The sequence below is a fragment of the Populus nigra genome, chromosome 3 (assembly GCF_951802175.1).
Source record: "Populus nigra chromosome 3, ddPopNigr1.1, whole genome shotgun sequence".
NCBI lineage: Eukaryota > Viridiplantae > Streptophyta > Magnoliopsida > Malpighiales > Salicaceae > Populus > Populus nigra.
Window position 1 is genome coordinate 900575 of NC_084854.1, and position 17277 is coordinate 917851.

The following is a 17277-nucleotide window of genomic DNA, read 5'->3' on the forward strand; positions in this document are numbered from 1 at the left end:
GTTAAGACCAAACCATGTTTGTCCTTCGATGGTCTGTGGCCATTGTATGTCCCACCCACATTCCATTGCATATATATCTTGTATTTTTCAGATGATGATGCAATATCAAATTAATAATAATAACTACTTTTTTTAACAATTAGGGTTGGTTTGCGTTTGTTTAATGTTTTAGGACAAAAATAATATTTGATTGAAGTGAAACCAAATAGTTTTGAAGTGAAATGATATCCTTTTAAAATAGAGAATAAGAAAGGCGTGTCCCTTCTATCTCTATTATTTTTATTTTTTTTTATCCCAAAGCAATAATTAAACAATGATGTTATTTGCAGTTTTTATTTTTAAGAACTTGATTATTTTAAACTTTTATGTTTAAAAAAAAAAACAAAATCATCCATGTGTTTGGTTGAACATTGATAAAAATATAAAATAAATATGTTTTTAAAATAATTTTAAAATGAAATTGTCATTTCAAAAAATAAGATACAAAAGTATATGTATTTTCTGTTTTTCATTATCTTTCTCTTTTTTATTTAGAGATAATATTATTTGCGATTTTTATTTTTAAGAACTTGATTATTTTGAATTTTCATGTTAAAAAAACAAAAAGCAAAATTATCCATTGTCATAATTATTAAAACCAATTTGTTTGATTTTGAAATTTTTTGACAACTAGTTATTGGTTTTTTATATTTTCGTAATAAACAACAAAAAAATAAAGTTTTTTGTTTATATTTTTAAATTTAGTTTTAAAAAATGGAAAACATTAATGATATCAATCCTTAAATTCTTGTGAATCCTAATTTGAATGATATGCTTTAAGCTAGCTTGGGTGTCGCAGTACCCCCCCGTGCTGGAAGAAAATGAAAACAACTTTAGACTTGAAAGATTAATTATCCATGAAAGAGACAATTGAGAGTGGAGACAGCTTATAGTCTTGTACCAACGAGCAATGCATCAACTAGTTAAGAGAAAACTGGTATAAACAATGATTCACACTTGATTTGACTAATGATAGGATGTTTTCTTGAACTTGAGAGGATTCATCTTGCCTCTTGCAGCAGTTAAACTCTTACTTTCTGTCATGATCATTCACCTAATTTCCCATTTATTGTGCCTTTCTAAGGGGTGGTGGTAAGAGGGGAGATCATTCTAGTTAAGTGGATAGATCTTTAGCATGGGATGCGTGTTGAGGATTTCAGGAGTCCCAGTTTAACTCTATGGTTTACATTATCAGAACTAATCTTGTCTCCAGACAAGCACAGAAGTGGATAGATCAATCATTTTCACCGACTCTGACGAGAACCATCACAATTCACAGCTGAGAATCATATGCATGATGCAATCATAAAGTAGAAAGAAAATGAGCTAAGAGAAGCTTTTGATTTCACAGGATTAAAACGTTTTGAACAACATTCTGTGGCTTAAGCATCAGTTTCAAGCACAAGTCCAATCTAAATCAGCGGACAACATTAACCATCTAGACTTCGACATCTTCTCCGAACGAAATCAAGAGTGTTCCAAGCAAGGATATGCTATAGAGTTGAATATTCTTTAAGAACAAAAACTTATCGCTATACTTCATTTTCCACCCCTTTTGGTTGTTACTATGAGATCATTGTGAATTATACAGTGTAGGCAAATTGACAAGAAATCAGATAAGGAACCGGCTGAAGCAGCAACTCATCACCAGTAGTGATCTTCAAAAGCAGACTTATTTGCTACGAGCCTCTACATCTGATATTCTCTTTGGAGGTTTACTCATCTTTTGCTGGTATTTGGCATATGAGTACCACAAACCACCCGCTGTGTTGATAACCAATCCAGTCACGTTCAAAGCATGCACTTCCACACCACCCAGGAGGACAAAACCAAGGGTCTGAGCAGAAAAGGAAAAGGAAACTTAAACTTAATGCACTTGAACATTTAGCAAAACATGACTAATGGTCTGAAAAAGATGAGGGTAACTGAAAAAACCCACAAACAATTTGGTTTAATTGATAAAACTCCAAGTTCTTTGTTTTCTTCTTATAGATTCTCTGTAATAGACTAGAAGGGTTATATGCACATACCGTGGACCCAACACCTTTGAGGACTCCCACAATGGTTGTTGTTAGAGCTGAGTTGACTATGGTACATAAGAACATTGTGAAGTTGAGAACTATGCCCATTATTAATGAAATAACAAGGATCACCAAAAATGATAAGGAATTACTCTGCAATAAAAAACAGATTTCAAGTCAGAAATCACGAAGAGCAAAATGCAGCACTTTGTAGAGGAAAAATGAAGTTTGAATCATCACTGCACTTTATGGAAATCTTTTTGATTGCCACGATTTTTTCAAAACAAATTACATGATCTGGTTAAAAAGATTGACCAAGACCAATACCATATGAGGAGGCAAGACAATAATTCAGACTTAAAACAAGGCACATGCATGTGGAGGCATTGAGTTTTATGGATACACCAGAAAACATCAACTTGAAGCATTGAGAAAAGTCTAATGATAGAATAGTCCAGGATGGACCAGACAGTATCAAAGTTGCAACCACTGTGCAGTTTTCCGAGGCATCTCCTTGCTGGGACTGCATTCGTGATAGAACAGCAATTGATATTCAACATAATAAGGTCAGTAGCCTGATACTGTTCATCATGATAACTTTTGAAGGTCTTAAATTGTGAGGGAATATAAATGATAATATGACAACTAAAACTGTCACTTAAATTTATCACAAGTTGGGGAGGTCAAGGTCTCAAGAGGGTGTCTATAGCATGAATCAAACTTTGCATTCCAAAACGCTAACAACACCCTCACCCCACCCCTCGACAGAAATCAGACCTAGTTTCCCTAATACATAATCGATACCCTTGCCCTGCCCTAGGAAAAAACGAGGTTTTAGATGTTCAAGATGTTAAGATCATTCTGAAATGGCCAAGTAGTGCACTTTCCTGGTTTCAGGAACCAGACTATTCCAAAAGGCATCAATCAACAATCCCAAAAGGAAAAACATGAAATGCAGGATACCAATATAACATGACCTCAACCTATTTAATACTTTTCAGTTGGGATACCAATTAAAAGGAAAATAATAAAAACTCAAATAAGAAAATAATAAAACTCAAATAACTGACTGCACACTGAAACATATTTGACCAATGGTGTTCTACCATTGACATGAAAATCTGATAGATGTTGAAGTGGAATACAAGATTCTCCAGGTAAGGTATAAGCTCCTACAGCAACATAAATTAGACTGAACTTCAATGATGTTAACTGCCTAACTGTAAAATCCAGACTCTGATAGAAAACTTTGAAGTCATAGAAAAGGTTTTTGGTGCTACATAAAAAGGTTTTGACCATCAATTATTAATTCAAAGTTCCATTTGTAAACAATAATGACAAGAGCCTACATAAGTAAACAAGAATAGCATTCTAGCCTGCTCTGAAGAGGCTTCAGAACTTCAGCATGCCATTTGTTTCTAGCACAATCAATAATTTGAGTCTAAATATGATGGGTTAAGATTCTGACCTTTGCAAACAATAATGCTAAAGAGTTTGGAAATTCCCCTGTAATTATGATGAGAAATATCAAGAATGGAAGAGACAAAAAGCTGTTGTAGAACATTATCTCAACTGAAGAGAGGCCATCCTCAGCACCAGATCTTTCAACTAAAACAAGGTACATCGTCTGCACTTTCAAAGCACAACTACTATTACTAAATAAGCAAGCATCATCACGCTGTATTATTCACATCCATTGGAAATTATGGAATTAATAGCCAACCTGAAAGAAAACAGAAGTAAGGGCCATGCCGTATCCCCAAAGGTCAAAAGAAAAATCTCCAAGTGCTGCTATAATAACTCCAGCAGCAATCAATAGCACGGAAAGAGTAACCTGAAATACGATGCAAAAGTGTCATAGTTTGAAGTAGCATCCTATACTCAAGATATTAGTCAAGGAGATGCCTTCTCAAGGATTCAAAGGGTTGATAATTAGATTATGGGCATATAAATAAAAATTGGTCTTTTAGTAACATATATCTGTTAATTGAACAGCAAGCTTCTCCTTCATTTATGAAATCTCAAAATTCAAGAATCAGGAATGTGAATTATTGATCATTCTGTCAATAATATTAATTTTACCAGTTCAAGTACACACACACTAAATGTAAAATAAAACACTGGCAAAGCAGAGTCCAATGTATATCTTATATATGTTACAAACAAAAAGGGTAAGCATTCAGTGAAAACTAGCTCAATAAGTGGCAGCACAGACCTGTGTTGTAGGCTTTCCCTTTCCTGAGAAAATTCCAGCTATAAGTACTGCAAGCGGTGTGAGTCTCTTTATTGCAATATACATAGGAATATTAACTCCTCTCAAGCTAGCCAAAGCAAAAGCTACATTAGCATTGTAGAACAACGAAACTGGGAGAAGTCTTTTAGCTGTTTGCATATCGACTCCCCTCGCTCTCGTATACCCTGTTCGTCTACCAAAATGTATAAGCAATGCCGTCGCCAATTGCTAATCCAACCAACCAACCAACAAGAATCAAACAATAACAACGTCCTTTATCAGTAATCATAATCACCGAAAACACACATATTAGAGCAACAAGTCTAAAAATCTTCAAAACTCATCATCAAGTGGGATTGACAACACAGCATGAATATTTTTCCAAATAACAATACAATTAAACAAGAAAAGGGTTTAATTTGTTTTCAAATTCAAAAAATTCAATACCTGCAAGGTGAGAAGGGTCATTGAGTGACCATATTGCATCAAAATGGCCTTATTGATAAAAACCATAGCCATTGAAGCAATTCCATATGACACGGCAGCAACCAAACTACATTCATTCATTCACATACAATCATCAAATTCATTAAAATGCCTTCAAACAAATCAATCAGATAATGAAATGTGAATAAGTATTGCATGCATGCATTAATAGGTTTTGGATTAAGAACTCAATAATATAACACAAGTACCTCTTATAAGGACTTGCTTCTGCTTCACTGCGATTTTCCATTGCTGTCAATTGAGTCAAACAAATCCCCACAATTTCCCAAAATCAGAAACAAAACAAAGCCCTGCAAACTAATCAAATAAAAAGCATCGAACTTTAGAAGCAAAAATAAATAGAAAACATAACTGGAATCTGGGACATCATTAAAAATCAATAACCTTGCTAAAAACAAACTCCCTTTACATTATAGTAACAAAAAAGAATCCTTTTTTTATGGGTTCTTGGATCAAGTGAAAGAGGTTTTTGTGAGTGGTTTTGCTGTAGTAAAAAATATAGAAGCAAAAATAAAAGGAGGAAGATAGAGCGAGAAATAATAAAAATAATACAGCAAGGGCAAAGACAAACAGCTGGCAACTCCACGAGAGAAATCGCCATCAGATGAGAAATGGGTTTGCTTGCTTGCTGGTTCCTGTGTCTCCACTTTTGGCTCTACTATTTTCAAGATAAACGGTCTAAGATGTTAACCACTTCACATGACCATTGGTTCTACTCTAAATAATCCCTTTACCGTTATCATGATTACTATTTAGTAATTTTGGACCAACTTTCTTGGATTGGGAGTAAAATGTCTTTTTTTAATCCAGTGAAAACAAGGTTCATACTTGTATTGTAAGACTTCGAAATTTTAGGATTATGGTGTTAATGAAGAAAATAAAAAAAATTTATTATTATTTTTTATATATATATTAGAAATTTTTTACCAAGCTATCCTATTAATTATTAAAATTAGTACATCCTTATGAATATAAAATATAAATATTAAACTTGGTTTTATCGAGTTAAATTCTAGAATTTTTATTTTTATTGTTGTTTAAATTGCATTGTTTTAAAAAAAAAAATTTAAGACAACATTATTTTATTTAAAAATAAATAAAATAATATTATTTTAAGTTTAATTTAAGTTTACCCAACAAATTAACAACACAGAACTTTAAATTTGATTTAGACCAACCCAATAAACTCAAGAACTGAATTTTGAGTCGGGTCATATCTCAGATAAATTCTAATAACTATGATATAAATCACTTACTTAGGATTGATCAGATGCAATTAGAAATTAAAAAAAAAAAAAAAAAACCTATTTCTCACACTTTTTAACCCCCCTAGACGTGAAGAGATTGGAACACTACTGGTCTATGGGATAACCTTCATAGATGTAAGAATCTCGCAATAACAAGTAGCAAAGCCCCATCAATTTTGGCGGTAAAAAGCCCCATCAATCAATCAATCAATGTAAGAATCTCCACTGTTCACATTCCAGCATTCTCTGCAGCTCCAGACCAGTTCAAGTTCTATACATGCCCAAGTTATCAAGCAATCACAGTGACCCTTTTGGCTTGTTCTTGACACAGCCAGAAAATTTATATTCCTAAAGTAGGATGTTATGCTGTAGTGGTACACTAACAAATTAAACAACCTATCACTTGCTTTCCTTGGACTAGACTTTCTTGGCAACTTACATTATGGAGTAGACTATAAACGAAACATTCCTGCTCATGAAGCAATGACATCCTCGTACTGTGTCATTTGAAGGAAGGTGAGGCTTCTTCCCATCTAGAACCGTTACAAATAGAATCTGAGATTTCTGCAAATAATGAAACCCCGGATAAAAATGCCCAACTCAAATTTTCCTTTGATGATTGGGGATTGTTTAAAAAATATGAACGATTAATTAGAGATTGATAAAGCATCATTATCATCAATAACTATCTACTATTGCTCTTTTAGCTTCAGTTGCGCCGTGTCCTCGCTGTCCAAATAGTGGAATGGTGGTTGACGTTTCAAATTATTAGGTTATGTTGAAATCTCTTCACTCGAGAATGAATAAATACTGCCATTTACTTTGATATCCTTCGCAACGGCAGAATCTGATTCAGACATGACTGTATCTGTATAGTCCAAGGAGTGCTCTATCACAACAGCTTCTGAATCAAGTGCAGCAGCGGAATCTTTCTTGAGGCCAGAAACCCCCACTGGAATGGATAAACTTGAGCAGTAATCAACTCCAATCATTTCGTCAGGATCTTCATTACCAGTCCCTGACTCGTGATGTTCACTTCCAACTTCATAATTTTCATTTTCAGGTGCTGGGAACCCAGAATTTGTGGCATCCATCGACTCTATTGGTGAAAGGTGTTCAACTGGGTTCTCCGTGCAAGAATCTAGTTCTACTTTCACGATTGATTGCTGCTCCTTTGAAGGCTCAATGGTTCTGAGACATGACGGCCGAACAGAAACCCTGCCCAACATCAGGCAAATACAATCTTCAGAGCAGAGCCAGAAAGAACTTAATATATATATATACACACACACTGCAGTTGAACAGACGATGCTTGTATGCCCCAATTCAGATAAACAAATTCAAAGTCTCATTCTGCTGTATAAGTGTTCTGACACGTGCATCCTGCTTATATAAATGTTTCTAACAAGGAGACCAGAAATTTCAACATTGCGTAAACATAAAATAAGAAAATAAAATCCACCATTTTATGCTTATATTTTCCTCAAGTTCTCATACCATCAAGTTTTTACACCATCCTATCGAAATGTATGCAATGAATGTTCAAGTATCTAATTTGCCTGCAACTTGGTTATAGCGTGCTAAATACTGTAACTGTATATAAGCAAAGCAAATGTTGTGAAGGTCATAGATAAAATTGAGATTGGATGGTAGTCAATATCCACCATCAGGCATTAGTCTGTATACCTGCTGTACACAAGCATATATGCACCCTGAGAAAGTACCTCGTCTAATTCAACACTAGAAACCTGGGAGAAGGCAGAACTGCAGTTAGAGAAAAATGAGTCCATGTAGATTGAGCGTGACAATTGAGCTGTTTTCATTTGATGTAATAATGAAATGATGGGACATAGGATTCTGGCATAGCAATTTTCCAAAGCAGAAAACCATTTCTTACACTAGATTTAAATTTTTTTTTAAAAAAAAACCAAGTTTCACATTATGATTTTAAAAAGATAAGGCCACCAATCCTCACAAGCTGTAGATGGTAGATCTGTTTAGAAGTGCACACGGATTTATTATTATTATTATTATTATTTCGGGGGGGTGGGGGTGGTTCCTACCTTGCAGTCATCAATTCTGTGCCAGTTTCCATGGAAATCCTTGGTGTAGCAGATGTAATGACCAAAAAATGATGCATTTAGCATATCCACATGGACAACAACTGCATAAAGCTTGTACACATCAGTGCCATCTCCTCCTTCACTCATGTAGGGGCTCAGATCTAACATCTCAGGAAAAGTTACCCTTTTGTTAAGTTTACCAAACCTCCCACTCTGAAAAGTTATGTCCACATGATTTCAGAAGTTATAAAACCTCTAGAACTAGAATATAGCAAAATAATTATTTTCACAGAAAAGGTAGTTTAGATTCAGAAAGGTAATAAAGCAGCAGAGATATCCATAGCATGTAAACAAATCGGACCTGGAATCTCTTTAAAGCGATTGTAAGAACATTTGGAGCTCGTTGAATGGTAAGACGCTTCCATGCCTTGACATAGTCATTGCACCTATACAAAGTTTAAAATTGTACCTTAAATCAGAACAGATGCAGACATCAAAAGATATTAAATGCAGACTTGTGATCCATGTTATTGGTAGCCTTGTTCTATTAGAACCTGCTGGGCTCCAATTATATTGACAAACTAGTATGAAAATAAGATACATTTCATGGCAAGGCATATTTCACTTTCAAATATTAAACCATCAAGGCATCATGCCAAACTAGTTGGAGTTGGCTGGACAAATCATCATTTTATTCTGTCTGATCTGCGGCCATATTTTAAGCAGATATTTAGAGACCACATACTTAGAAATAGAAGTAATTTTCAGTCCACAAGTTCATGGAAGCCGTAGTTGGCCGCAGAGAGTAGAATATGTTGAATATTCAGTTAGGCAATTATATTGTTCATGTTAAATATGCTAGAGTAAAAACGAAAATTAAATAACCAATATGCACACATTTTTCCTCTTTTAGAGAATATTTCAAGTCCCGGACCAAGGAATGACTAGAGAAGGAAGAATTGGACAGTAAATAATGCACCACTAGTCCGTATTCAACATCTACCATCCATCTGCCTATCTTGGCTCAAAATGCAAGGGGAGAAAGATTTGCTGAAACCAACAAACCCCAGTCACCATCCAGGGAAAAAAATAAAACTAACTCAAGATTGATATCCCAAACTAGCTGGAGCAAGATACATGTATCTGCTTCCTCCATTCAGTTCTAAAGCATATCAATATTTCAATTTAAAATGCAACTACCTCCATCATAATTTAAAATTGCTCATACAGTCATAGCAAGGGTGGAAGAATCCGAGAGGATTGAATTTCTAGTAGTTGCTTAAAATAAAAGGTTGAAGATTAAAAAATAAATATTAAAATTAAAGATTGTGTGCATAATAAAACAAAAGAGATGACGAAATGGAATCAATAAAGTAAATGATTTAAGCTTTTGGGATTCAGAAATCACAGGATTAAGCAGCCATACCTGTCACATTTGTACATATTTTCTCCATGAAGCCACTCTTTGTCTGTGAATTGATCGAGGCATTCCTCCAAGGATGCAGCATCACCATGAATCTCAACAGTTAAATCCATCATGTTCTCAAACTGATTTGAAATCTTATTGCATTTTGTGCATATCACCTAACGAAGATAAAGCATGTCAGGACAGCATCCCAAACTAGAGATAGGACTCCTCTAATCAATTGAGAGATTATTTGGGGTTTGGGAACAGGTTTAATAAGGCTTTGGTGCATCATCCAGGGATTTTTTACGTTTCCAATAAGATTGGTAACATGGCATCCAGCACCAGATATCAGACTTCTCAGAAACAGCTCAGTCCAAGAGTCCATCAAATTCTATTTTTTCCCTATTTGTAATGACTAATAACAGAGAAAAGGATGAGAAGCTCTGGATAATGGCATAAAAGTGGAATTCAATACAGTTAATGCATGCTGAGAAAAGAAGCTCTCACAAACAAGAACAAAATCAAACAGCTTCAGTATAACAGGATGCATGACCTGAGATTGGAGGCGACCCCCAAATATGTGTTGAATTATTGTAGTCTCTTGAGAGGCAGGTTCAACAGCCTTTTCTCCACCAAATTCATCAAGGCATACTGATTGCATAGTATCAATAGCAAGCCTACAGAAAAGACATGAAAGGTTTATGGTATTGAACTGGGCATTGCATCAAAGACAACTAAAATTTCTTCTCTACTCAATCACTTTCTTCAACTGATTCTTCTATCTTATTATATTTGGAGTGTGTCGTGTCTTTTCTTCTGATGGGGGATGTTTATCTCAGAATATGCAAACCAGATAAGGCCAGTAATAAGAACCTCATGAACTCATGTGCATCCTCCTGTCTTCCATAGCCAAGATTACCACCAATATTAGGTAACCGAGAAATAATATTTATTGGTGAAAAGGGATGTGTGCTTTGGCTTGCTCTTTCAACATGGGATTGGAATTCACAAAGAAAACACCAATCATTATGTCTACCTGAAACAAATATGAAAAGTTGTGAGGGAAGAATTGTCCAAACTACCCCAAAAAAGCAGAACAAGAAGGCTACATAAAATTCCAATTTCTGAGCTTACATTCTGTTTGATGACCTTTCTTCAACAAATATGCAACAAGTGGCCTTGTGTATGTGAGGCATTGTAGAACCACGTTGGCAAAGCAACTGTGAAGGGAAAAAAAGAGAGGGGATAATTGAATAAAAAATGGCACATGCTCAAAAGAAAAACATAACACAACTAGCAAATGTTTGTGTCTGCCCATGCATAGTTTATGGTCAAATGAACAAATAAAGGTGTACGCGGGTTGCAAACATTTACCTGTTTCCACAATTTAAGAGCCCACAGGGAGAGAATTCGGGCTTGTCTGAGTTGTAAAGTTTAATGAACTCATCATACGGGAAAAGAACCTGAGATTTAAGTGTGTTGAAGTTTTCACGATGCAGAACAAGAATTCACTAAATAATCTAAATGAACAACAAAATGAGAAAAGGTTAAAACATATACCTTTCCTGGCTTCTTTATAGGCTTAGAGTTAGAAACTCCATTGGCAGGAACAAGTGCAGCGTTAGAAAAGCTTCTACTCCCACCACCTGAAGGTTTAAAACCAAAGTTTGATCTTACTGTTTGTGAAGAATTTAATTTGAAATCCTTGCATTTTAACTTATGGCCAGCCTTCCAGTCTGCTTCTTGGCATCTGTGTGAGCTGGGGAAAAGAAAACAAGAACAACCATATGATTTATGCTAAAAAAAGAAACTTAAGAAATCTGCACCTAAAACCCACATATTAAACTCAATTAAAAGGATAGGAAAACCCAAAAAAAAAACTTCCAAATTAGACTAAAAAACCCTTCATCTGAAAAATAAAAACATGAAACAGATAATAAACCTTCATCATAAAATCAATAAAAACTAATAGCACATTATATCATAGTCTATTATTATAGCATTGCAATGCTATCTCTACCCTACAATCGCTACTTAAGTTTGAACAACCAATTAAACCAAGCATAACTAAGCCAACCAATGAGGATGAGCCCAGTGATTTATAAGATTAAGAAACCAACTTAAATACAAAAGAGCACATTTTTAACCAAACCCACCCCACCCATCCAACCACAAATATATGTGTGTGTGTTTGTGAACCGCCAATAGCACTCTTAACACAATCAGTTACCTACAAAATCAATTAAGCTATTTAACCAAAAAAACCGTAAAAAAATAAGCTCACAAAACCAAAAGAGCATAAGCCCAGAATTCCCAAGTTTAACAAGCCACCTTCAACACAAAAAGACTGCACTTTTATCAACAAACCATCTGTCACTAGTTAGTTCATTACCCCATTAACCACTAATTAAGCTAAATCATGCATAATTATGCCAAACCATATATCACTAGGGAGTTCATTACCCTGCGAATCACTAATATAAACAAAAACTCAATTCATTCTAATACAATTAACCACCCTTAATATTACTAATTTAGCTAAAAAGAACCGTAACTACAATTAAGCTACGCAAAAACATAAAGAAATTACCCTACAAATCACAAACTTAGCTACAAAACCAAGAAAACACAAAACCTCAAAAACCACCAAAAGGAGCTGTAACTACAATTAAGCTACACAAAAACACATTGAAATTACCTTCCAAATCACTAATTTAGCTGCAAAACCAAAAAAATAACAAAAACCCATTGATTCCCAACATCAAAAGAACCCAAAAAAGATTGCATTTTGACCAGAACCCAATAATCAACAACCCAAAGAAATCACCAAAAACTCACCAATATCTCACGGATTTGCAACGAGAACACTTTTTACTCCCAAAACCGCCACAATGTCCACAGATACTAGAGTCCTCTTCAGCTTCCACGGCTTGATTAATAATATTTGGATCAATAGCAGTGTGGCTACTCTCAGCTGCTTCGAAATTAGCGCCGACTTCGAAGTACTTGGACGCCGTATTCTTAACGAGGTGTAACAACCCCAAACCAATAACAAAAACAGTGAATATAAATTGTAGTAACCAATTCAGATCCACTGTTATTCCACCGACATGCATCTACACTTGTTGTTGTTTGCATGCATTAATCAAAGGATTTTTTGCGTGTTTTTCTCCCTTTTTTTACAAGTAAATTAGGGATTTGGAGAGGAGAGTTTGTGAATAGTATTTTGTTAGGGTTTTTATTTTTTTGGTGTGTGGGAATTGGGATTGTGATTTGGGGAAAGATTTATTTATTTTATTTATTTATTGTATGGAAATAGGTGGGGTTGATTAGTAGGGTAATTAAGATTAGTGGTTAATTGTTATTATTATTAATATGATTACCAACCATAAGAATTTAATGATGGGAAAGTGTTTATGTACTTACTTTTATTTATTTATTTTCTCTTGTCCCTTTTTAGATATATTAAAATGGTTATGGATATTGAAATGGATTCTATAGATAATTTTAATTTATTTAATTGAAAAGTCGAATTTGTTCTTGATGTGTAAAAAAACGATTTAAGAGATCCCTAATCATAAAATAAAAAAGAATAATATCATTGTAAAATATAAGAATTAATAAATGTATAGTAAGAATATCACAAAGTTAAATAAATAATGCAATATAATTATAATTATTTATAAAATAATTTTAGATAATTATTATCTCTCTTATTTCTTCGTCTGTAGCTAGAAGTTTCTGAGCTGGAAATAAGAAAATTAGTATTGATTTTTTTGCTCTTTTTTTTCCCTTCTTCTTCTTCCATCCATGTTTTCAATTGCTTTGTTCTACCTGGGACCGTGACTGGTCACGTGCTGCATCTTGAGAGGAGGAGGAGGTGCTGGGAAAGCATCCTTGCCTGGCAAGTATGAGGAATTTATTCCATTATCCTTTTCGGAGTCGTGCTTCTATGTTTCACTTCCATATTTGTTTGGAATTGCTAATTATCTGTGATAGAGAGGTAGATTAGCTGGTTTTTTTTATGTTATAGTTTAATCATTAAGAGAAAACTATCGTTCGTAGTTCAGCTTGTGCTTACTATAGTAATTTAATGTGTTTTTTTTACACTTGTGATGGGTTATAATTTCTCAAATCAAATTTATTTAAAAGATAATGTATGAAAGTTATAATCCGAGATGAAATTATATCTTTCACGATGTCCAACTCAAAGTTATGGAGAGGGGGACTAATTGTACCTAGCTCCATGTTGAACTTAGATGCGACTGTGTCCAACTCAACGTTGGACCTGGACACATCCGCACCCTGTTTTTTCTTGGGTTTCGGGTGTAAATTGAGTCCAACATTTCTCAGGTTGAGTGTATGGCTGAAAGGTAATTCTATACTGAGTCTCTCATACTCTAGTTCTGAGTTAATAATTATGATACTCATCACATCCTATTAAATATGAGCAAGTAGTTCATGCTTATATTAATTAGATGTGATAGTACAAGCAATAAAATATTGTTTTTTTACTATTATGAAATTACATCTCTACCCCTCCTATGTTATATGAAACAGGTCAAGACAGATAATATAAAAGAGGAGTGGAATATATAGAAAGGGGTTCAAAACCTTATACTTAGAGACAAAAAACACATTCTCTGCTTCTTCTTCCTGAATTCTAAATCTTCTTCCCCTTCTTCTTCTCTATCTTCATAAAAGTTCGTTAATATTTTCATTAATGTTTTTTGTTACATAAAAAAACCTGGTACTGACTTGACCTCCGAAAGATCCCCCACCAACACTCCTAGAGGATTTTGTGCATGTATTTATTCAGGAAGAGATTAACACCTCAAAGGAGATCAATTAAAAAAGAAATCAGTATAGTCTTAAAATGAAGGTCGTAGAACACATTGTGAATAATGTGTAAGGATCTCTGAGAATAATTCATCCTAGAATATTCCTAGTAATTTTTTTAACCTCATCAACCTGAAAAACCCCACCTCAATGCTTTTTAATCTTGAAAACACCTTACAAAATTTCAAAGTTATTAAATTGTGTTGGTTTGGCACGTTGATCCATTGATCTCACAACCTAAGCATGATTCGAGTCAAATATTTTTGAAAAAATTAAAATGGATAATGAATTGATTAAACTTGGATAACTCAATGAGTTAATATGTAATCTGATTGATCTCATCAAATCTAGATTTGATTTGATTTTATTAATTTTAAATAATTTTTTTATTTGGAATGATATCATTTAATTACTTTTAAAAAAATAATAAAAAATAATTCTTTTTTATAAATCTAAATTGACTTAGGATTAACCCAACAAAACCACAATTCTTGTTCAAAGCAAATTTCTATAAAAACTTTCAATTTGTAGTTTAGCTATACACTAAGATAATAATCAATTAAAATTGAATGAGATAAGATTTGCTGATCAATTTTGCTAAGTGTGCCAAGATTAGTTGTTAAGATTATTCAATTAAAAGCAAATGAATAATAAAAATTGAAAAACCCGATTTTCTCTTAAGAAAAACAAATATTTTAAAACAAACCTTTTAAATTAAATATTTATATAAATTGAAATATCAACATAAATTTCAAGCAATTGACTTTTCATAAAATACATTGTTCGTGCAATATAACTTTTCTAAGAGACGATGCTTCAATTTTTTCCAAAGTAAAAGTGGGAAAACCACATCTTGAATTTATTATTAAGGGATTTCATGCATGTAATGTGAACATAAACAAGATGATTTCGTGCATTAAAGAACAGGCATGGATGTGGTTGACTTATTAGGTTGTCTGAACAATCATGTTTGGTTGATATTAATGTAATGAAAAGATAGATTGTGATATATTTCTTCCACTTTGCAAATTTATGAGCTTCTGGTTCCAGCTGAGATGGGGCAACAAAATTGATTGATTGATCTGTTGGTTTGGATATATTTTCTGTGCAAATTACATAAATATTTTCTTAAAAATTAAAAAAAAATCAAGATAATTTCATTTTCTTGTATGCATCATGTTCTTTCATTGTGTTATATGTATACATATATAAACACAACCGTTAATAAAGAATATGTATTATTGTCTTGGAATAAAAAAAATACATGTTTCCTTGTGTTTTTATGTTTTAAAAATATAAAAAATTACTTTAAATTTATTTTAAAGGGAAGAAGAAAGGGTAGAAAATAAAGAGTTTTGGGGATAGAAACTGTAAAAAACCGAATTGTAAAAAAATAAAACCGAAGAAATATGTTATTGTTTAAAATGAACAGTAACCCTTCCATAAAAACATGTCGTTTTCACAAGAGTGTAGCAAAATACTCTCATAAAATTGGGAAAACTAAAATCTGGTTGATGGGTTTTTGTTTTTTTTTTATATATATTTTTGATGCATTAGTCGATGGGCTCAGGAGGGTGAGAGGTCAATGCATTGATGGATTAGGTGAAGAAATTTGGAGAAGAAAAATGTAGCCAGTCCAGGCAGAATAGACATGGCTCGGGCTTCAGCCATGTGATAAATTGCTAGGCTAGAATTGAGAAAGAAATTCTGGGCCATCCATAGTTGCATCTCCACTCAAAATATGCAAGTAGACAATGCAAGGTCTCTTCTAATACTATATGTACATCACAAGATCAATCAAATCAATAGCCTTCACCGAGTCAAAGCTTTAATAAAAATTGACTCAAGTTAATATAATATTGTTATTTTTAGATTTTTTTTATGTTAAAACAATGTTATTTTTTTAAAAAAAATTAAGAAGTCAAATAAAAAATCAATTTGATTTTGACTAGGTTGATAGGTTTGTGTTTGAACCATGTCAAATTTTACCCAAATAACCTAGTTTGAGTTAGGTTACGAGAGTGGACATTAGTACTAAGATGCATGTGAAACAAGTTATTCTTAAGAAAACAATTTTGAAATTAAAAAACTGTTTTACTAAACCCTACATTTTTGGTTTAAAGTTGTCTAAGATTTCCTATACAAAACACCTTTTGATTTAAAATTTTATAAATTTCTCCAACTTACAATATATATTAATTTTAGTAAAATAGGCTAAAACATAAAATGAAATATTAATACATGCATTTATATATCAGGGATAATGACAAGCAGAAACAAGGATAGCAAGGAAGACTTAATCTGTTGGGCTTCCAAACATGAACTAGAGGCTTTGAGGCCCGATAGGCCCCCAACCAATGAAGTCACTCTCAAGGCCCATATCAAATCTGCACGCACTTGGCACCATTGCCATCTAGAAATATAGAAGATTTCTTGATCACAATTCACTTACTTATTAAGGTAATAGGTAATGTTATTCACCACATGAAAAGAGTATCATAGTTGAATTATTGGATTGCTAAAGTTAATTTATGGTTTCTCAGATCAACCCCCATAAGTCTTATATCAACTTTTTTTTTTTGTTCTTTGCTTTTTATTTTTTTAAAAAATAACCGATATTGACCTAATCGAGTTTTATTGGGTTAATATTTTATCTAACTAAACTAAAACCCTGACTTGGATCAGGTTTTAAACCTTGAGTTTTTCGGATAAACCCATCAAACCATACTAAATTCACCAGCTATGCTCTTGATAGGTCAAAAAGTTGGTTGCCCATGAGATACTAGGGGGATGCAAGGAACAGGCAAATTAACCGACCAATTTGACATCTACATTTACTTAATAATTTCTAGTACGCTTCTCAAGTTTCTTAAGTACTCGCTCCATTTATAAGACAGCCTGTTTAAATTTATTCTTCATT

At 33.4% G+C, this 17277-nt stretch overlaps 2 protein-coding genes across 8 annotated transcripts; both read right to left on the reverse strand.

The window, feature by feature from the left end:
• Nucleotides 1–1361: 1361 nt before the first annotated feature.
• On the reverse strand, nt 1362–5519 carry LOC133690135 (UDP-galactose/UDP-glucose transporter 7-like). 6 transcript variants are annotated; one of them, XM_062110333.1, is made up of 8 exons: nt 5372–5519; nt 4989–5097; nt 4741–4846; nt 4276–4521; nt 3784–3894; nt 3529–3687; nt 2070–2213; nt 1362–1876 (listed from the first exon to the last, which is right to left on the reverse strand). In XM_062110333.1, the coding sequence occupies exons 2-8, from the start codon at nt 5027–5029 to the stop codon at nt 1712–1714; spliced, it is 972 nt and encodes a 323-aa protein (XP_061966317.1). In that variant the 5' UTR covers nt 5030–5097; nt 5372–5519; the 3' UTR covers nt 1362–1711. The 6 variants fall into 6 exon arrangements, with proteins under 6 accessions (XP_061966317.1, XP_061966315.1, XP_061966318.1 ...); XM_062110331.1 differs by having other exon boundaries at nt 4989–5031; nt 5353–5486; XM_062110334.1 differs by having other exon boundaries at nt 5353–5481.
• Nucleotides 5520–6350: 831 nt separating this feature from the next.
• On the reverse strand, nt 6351–12803 carry LOC133690001 (ubiquitin carboxyl-terminal hydrolase 18-like). Of its 2 annotated transcripts, none has more exons than XM_062110132.1 (11): nt 12357–12802; nt 11079–11277; nt 10893–10981; nt 10653–10738; nt 10392–10554; nt 10072–10195; nt 9537–9694; nt 8472–8556; nt 8111–8323; nt 7734–7795; nt 6351–7265 (listed from the first exon to the last, which is right to left on the reverse strand). In XM_062110132.1, the coding sequence occupies exons 1-11, from the start codon at nt 12632–12634 to the stop codon at nt 6821–6823; spliced, it is 1902 nt and encodes a 633-aa protein (XP_061966116.1). In that variant the 5' UTR covers nt 12635–12802; the 3' UTR covers nt 6351–6820. The 2 variants fall into 2 exon arrangements, with proteins under 2 accessions (XP_061966116.1, XP_061966117.1); XM_062110133.1 differs by having other exon boundaries at nt 7104–7290; nt 12357–12803.
• Between the last annotated feature and the right edge of the window lie 4474 nt (nt 12804–17277).

Coding starts and splice junctions, on each gene's coding strand:
- LOC133690135 (XM_062110331.1), bottom strand. CDS start 5,401: ATGGCGATTTCTCTCGTGGAGTTGCCAGCTGTTTGTCTTTGCCCTTGC. Junction 2,214..3,528: donor TAGCATTATTGTTTGCAAAG/GTCAGAATCTTA, acceptor TTTTTATTGCAG/AGTAATTCCTTATCATTTTT. Junction 1,877..2,069: donor TCAAAGGTGTTGGGTCCACG/GTATGTGCATAT, acceptor TTTTCTGCTCAG/ACCCTTGGTTTTGTCCTCCT.
- LOC133690001 (XM_062110132.1), bottom strand. CDS start 12,634: ATGCATGTCGGTGGAATAACAGTGGATCTGAATTGGTTACTACAATTT. Junction 10,739..10,892: donor CTCTTAAATTGTGGAAACAG/GTAAATGTTTGC, acceptor TTCCCTTCACAG/TTGCTTTGCCAACGTGGTTC. Junction 8,324..8,471: donor TCGCTTTAAAGAGATTCCAG/GTCCGATTTGTT, acceptor ATAACTTTTCAG/AGTGGGAGGTTTGGTAAACT.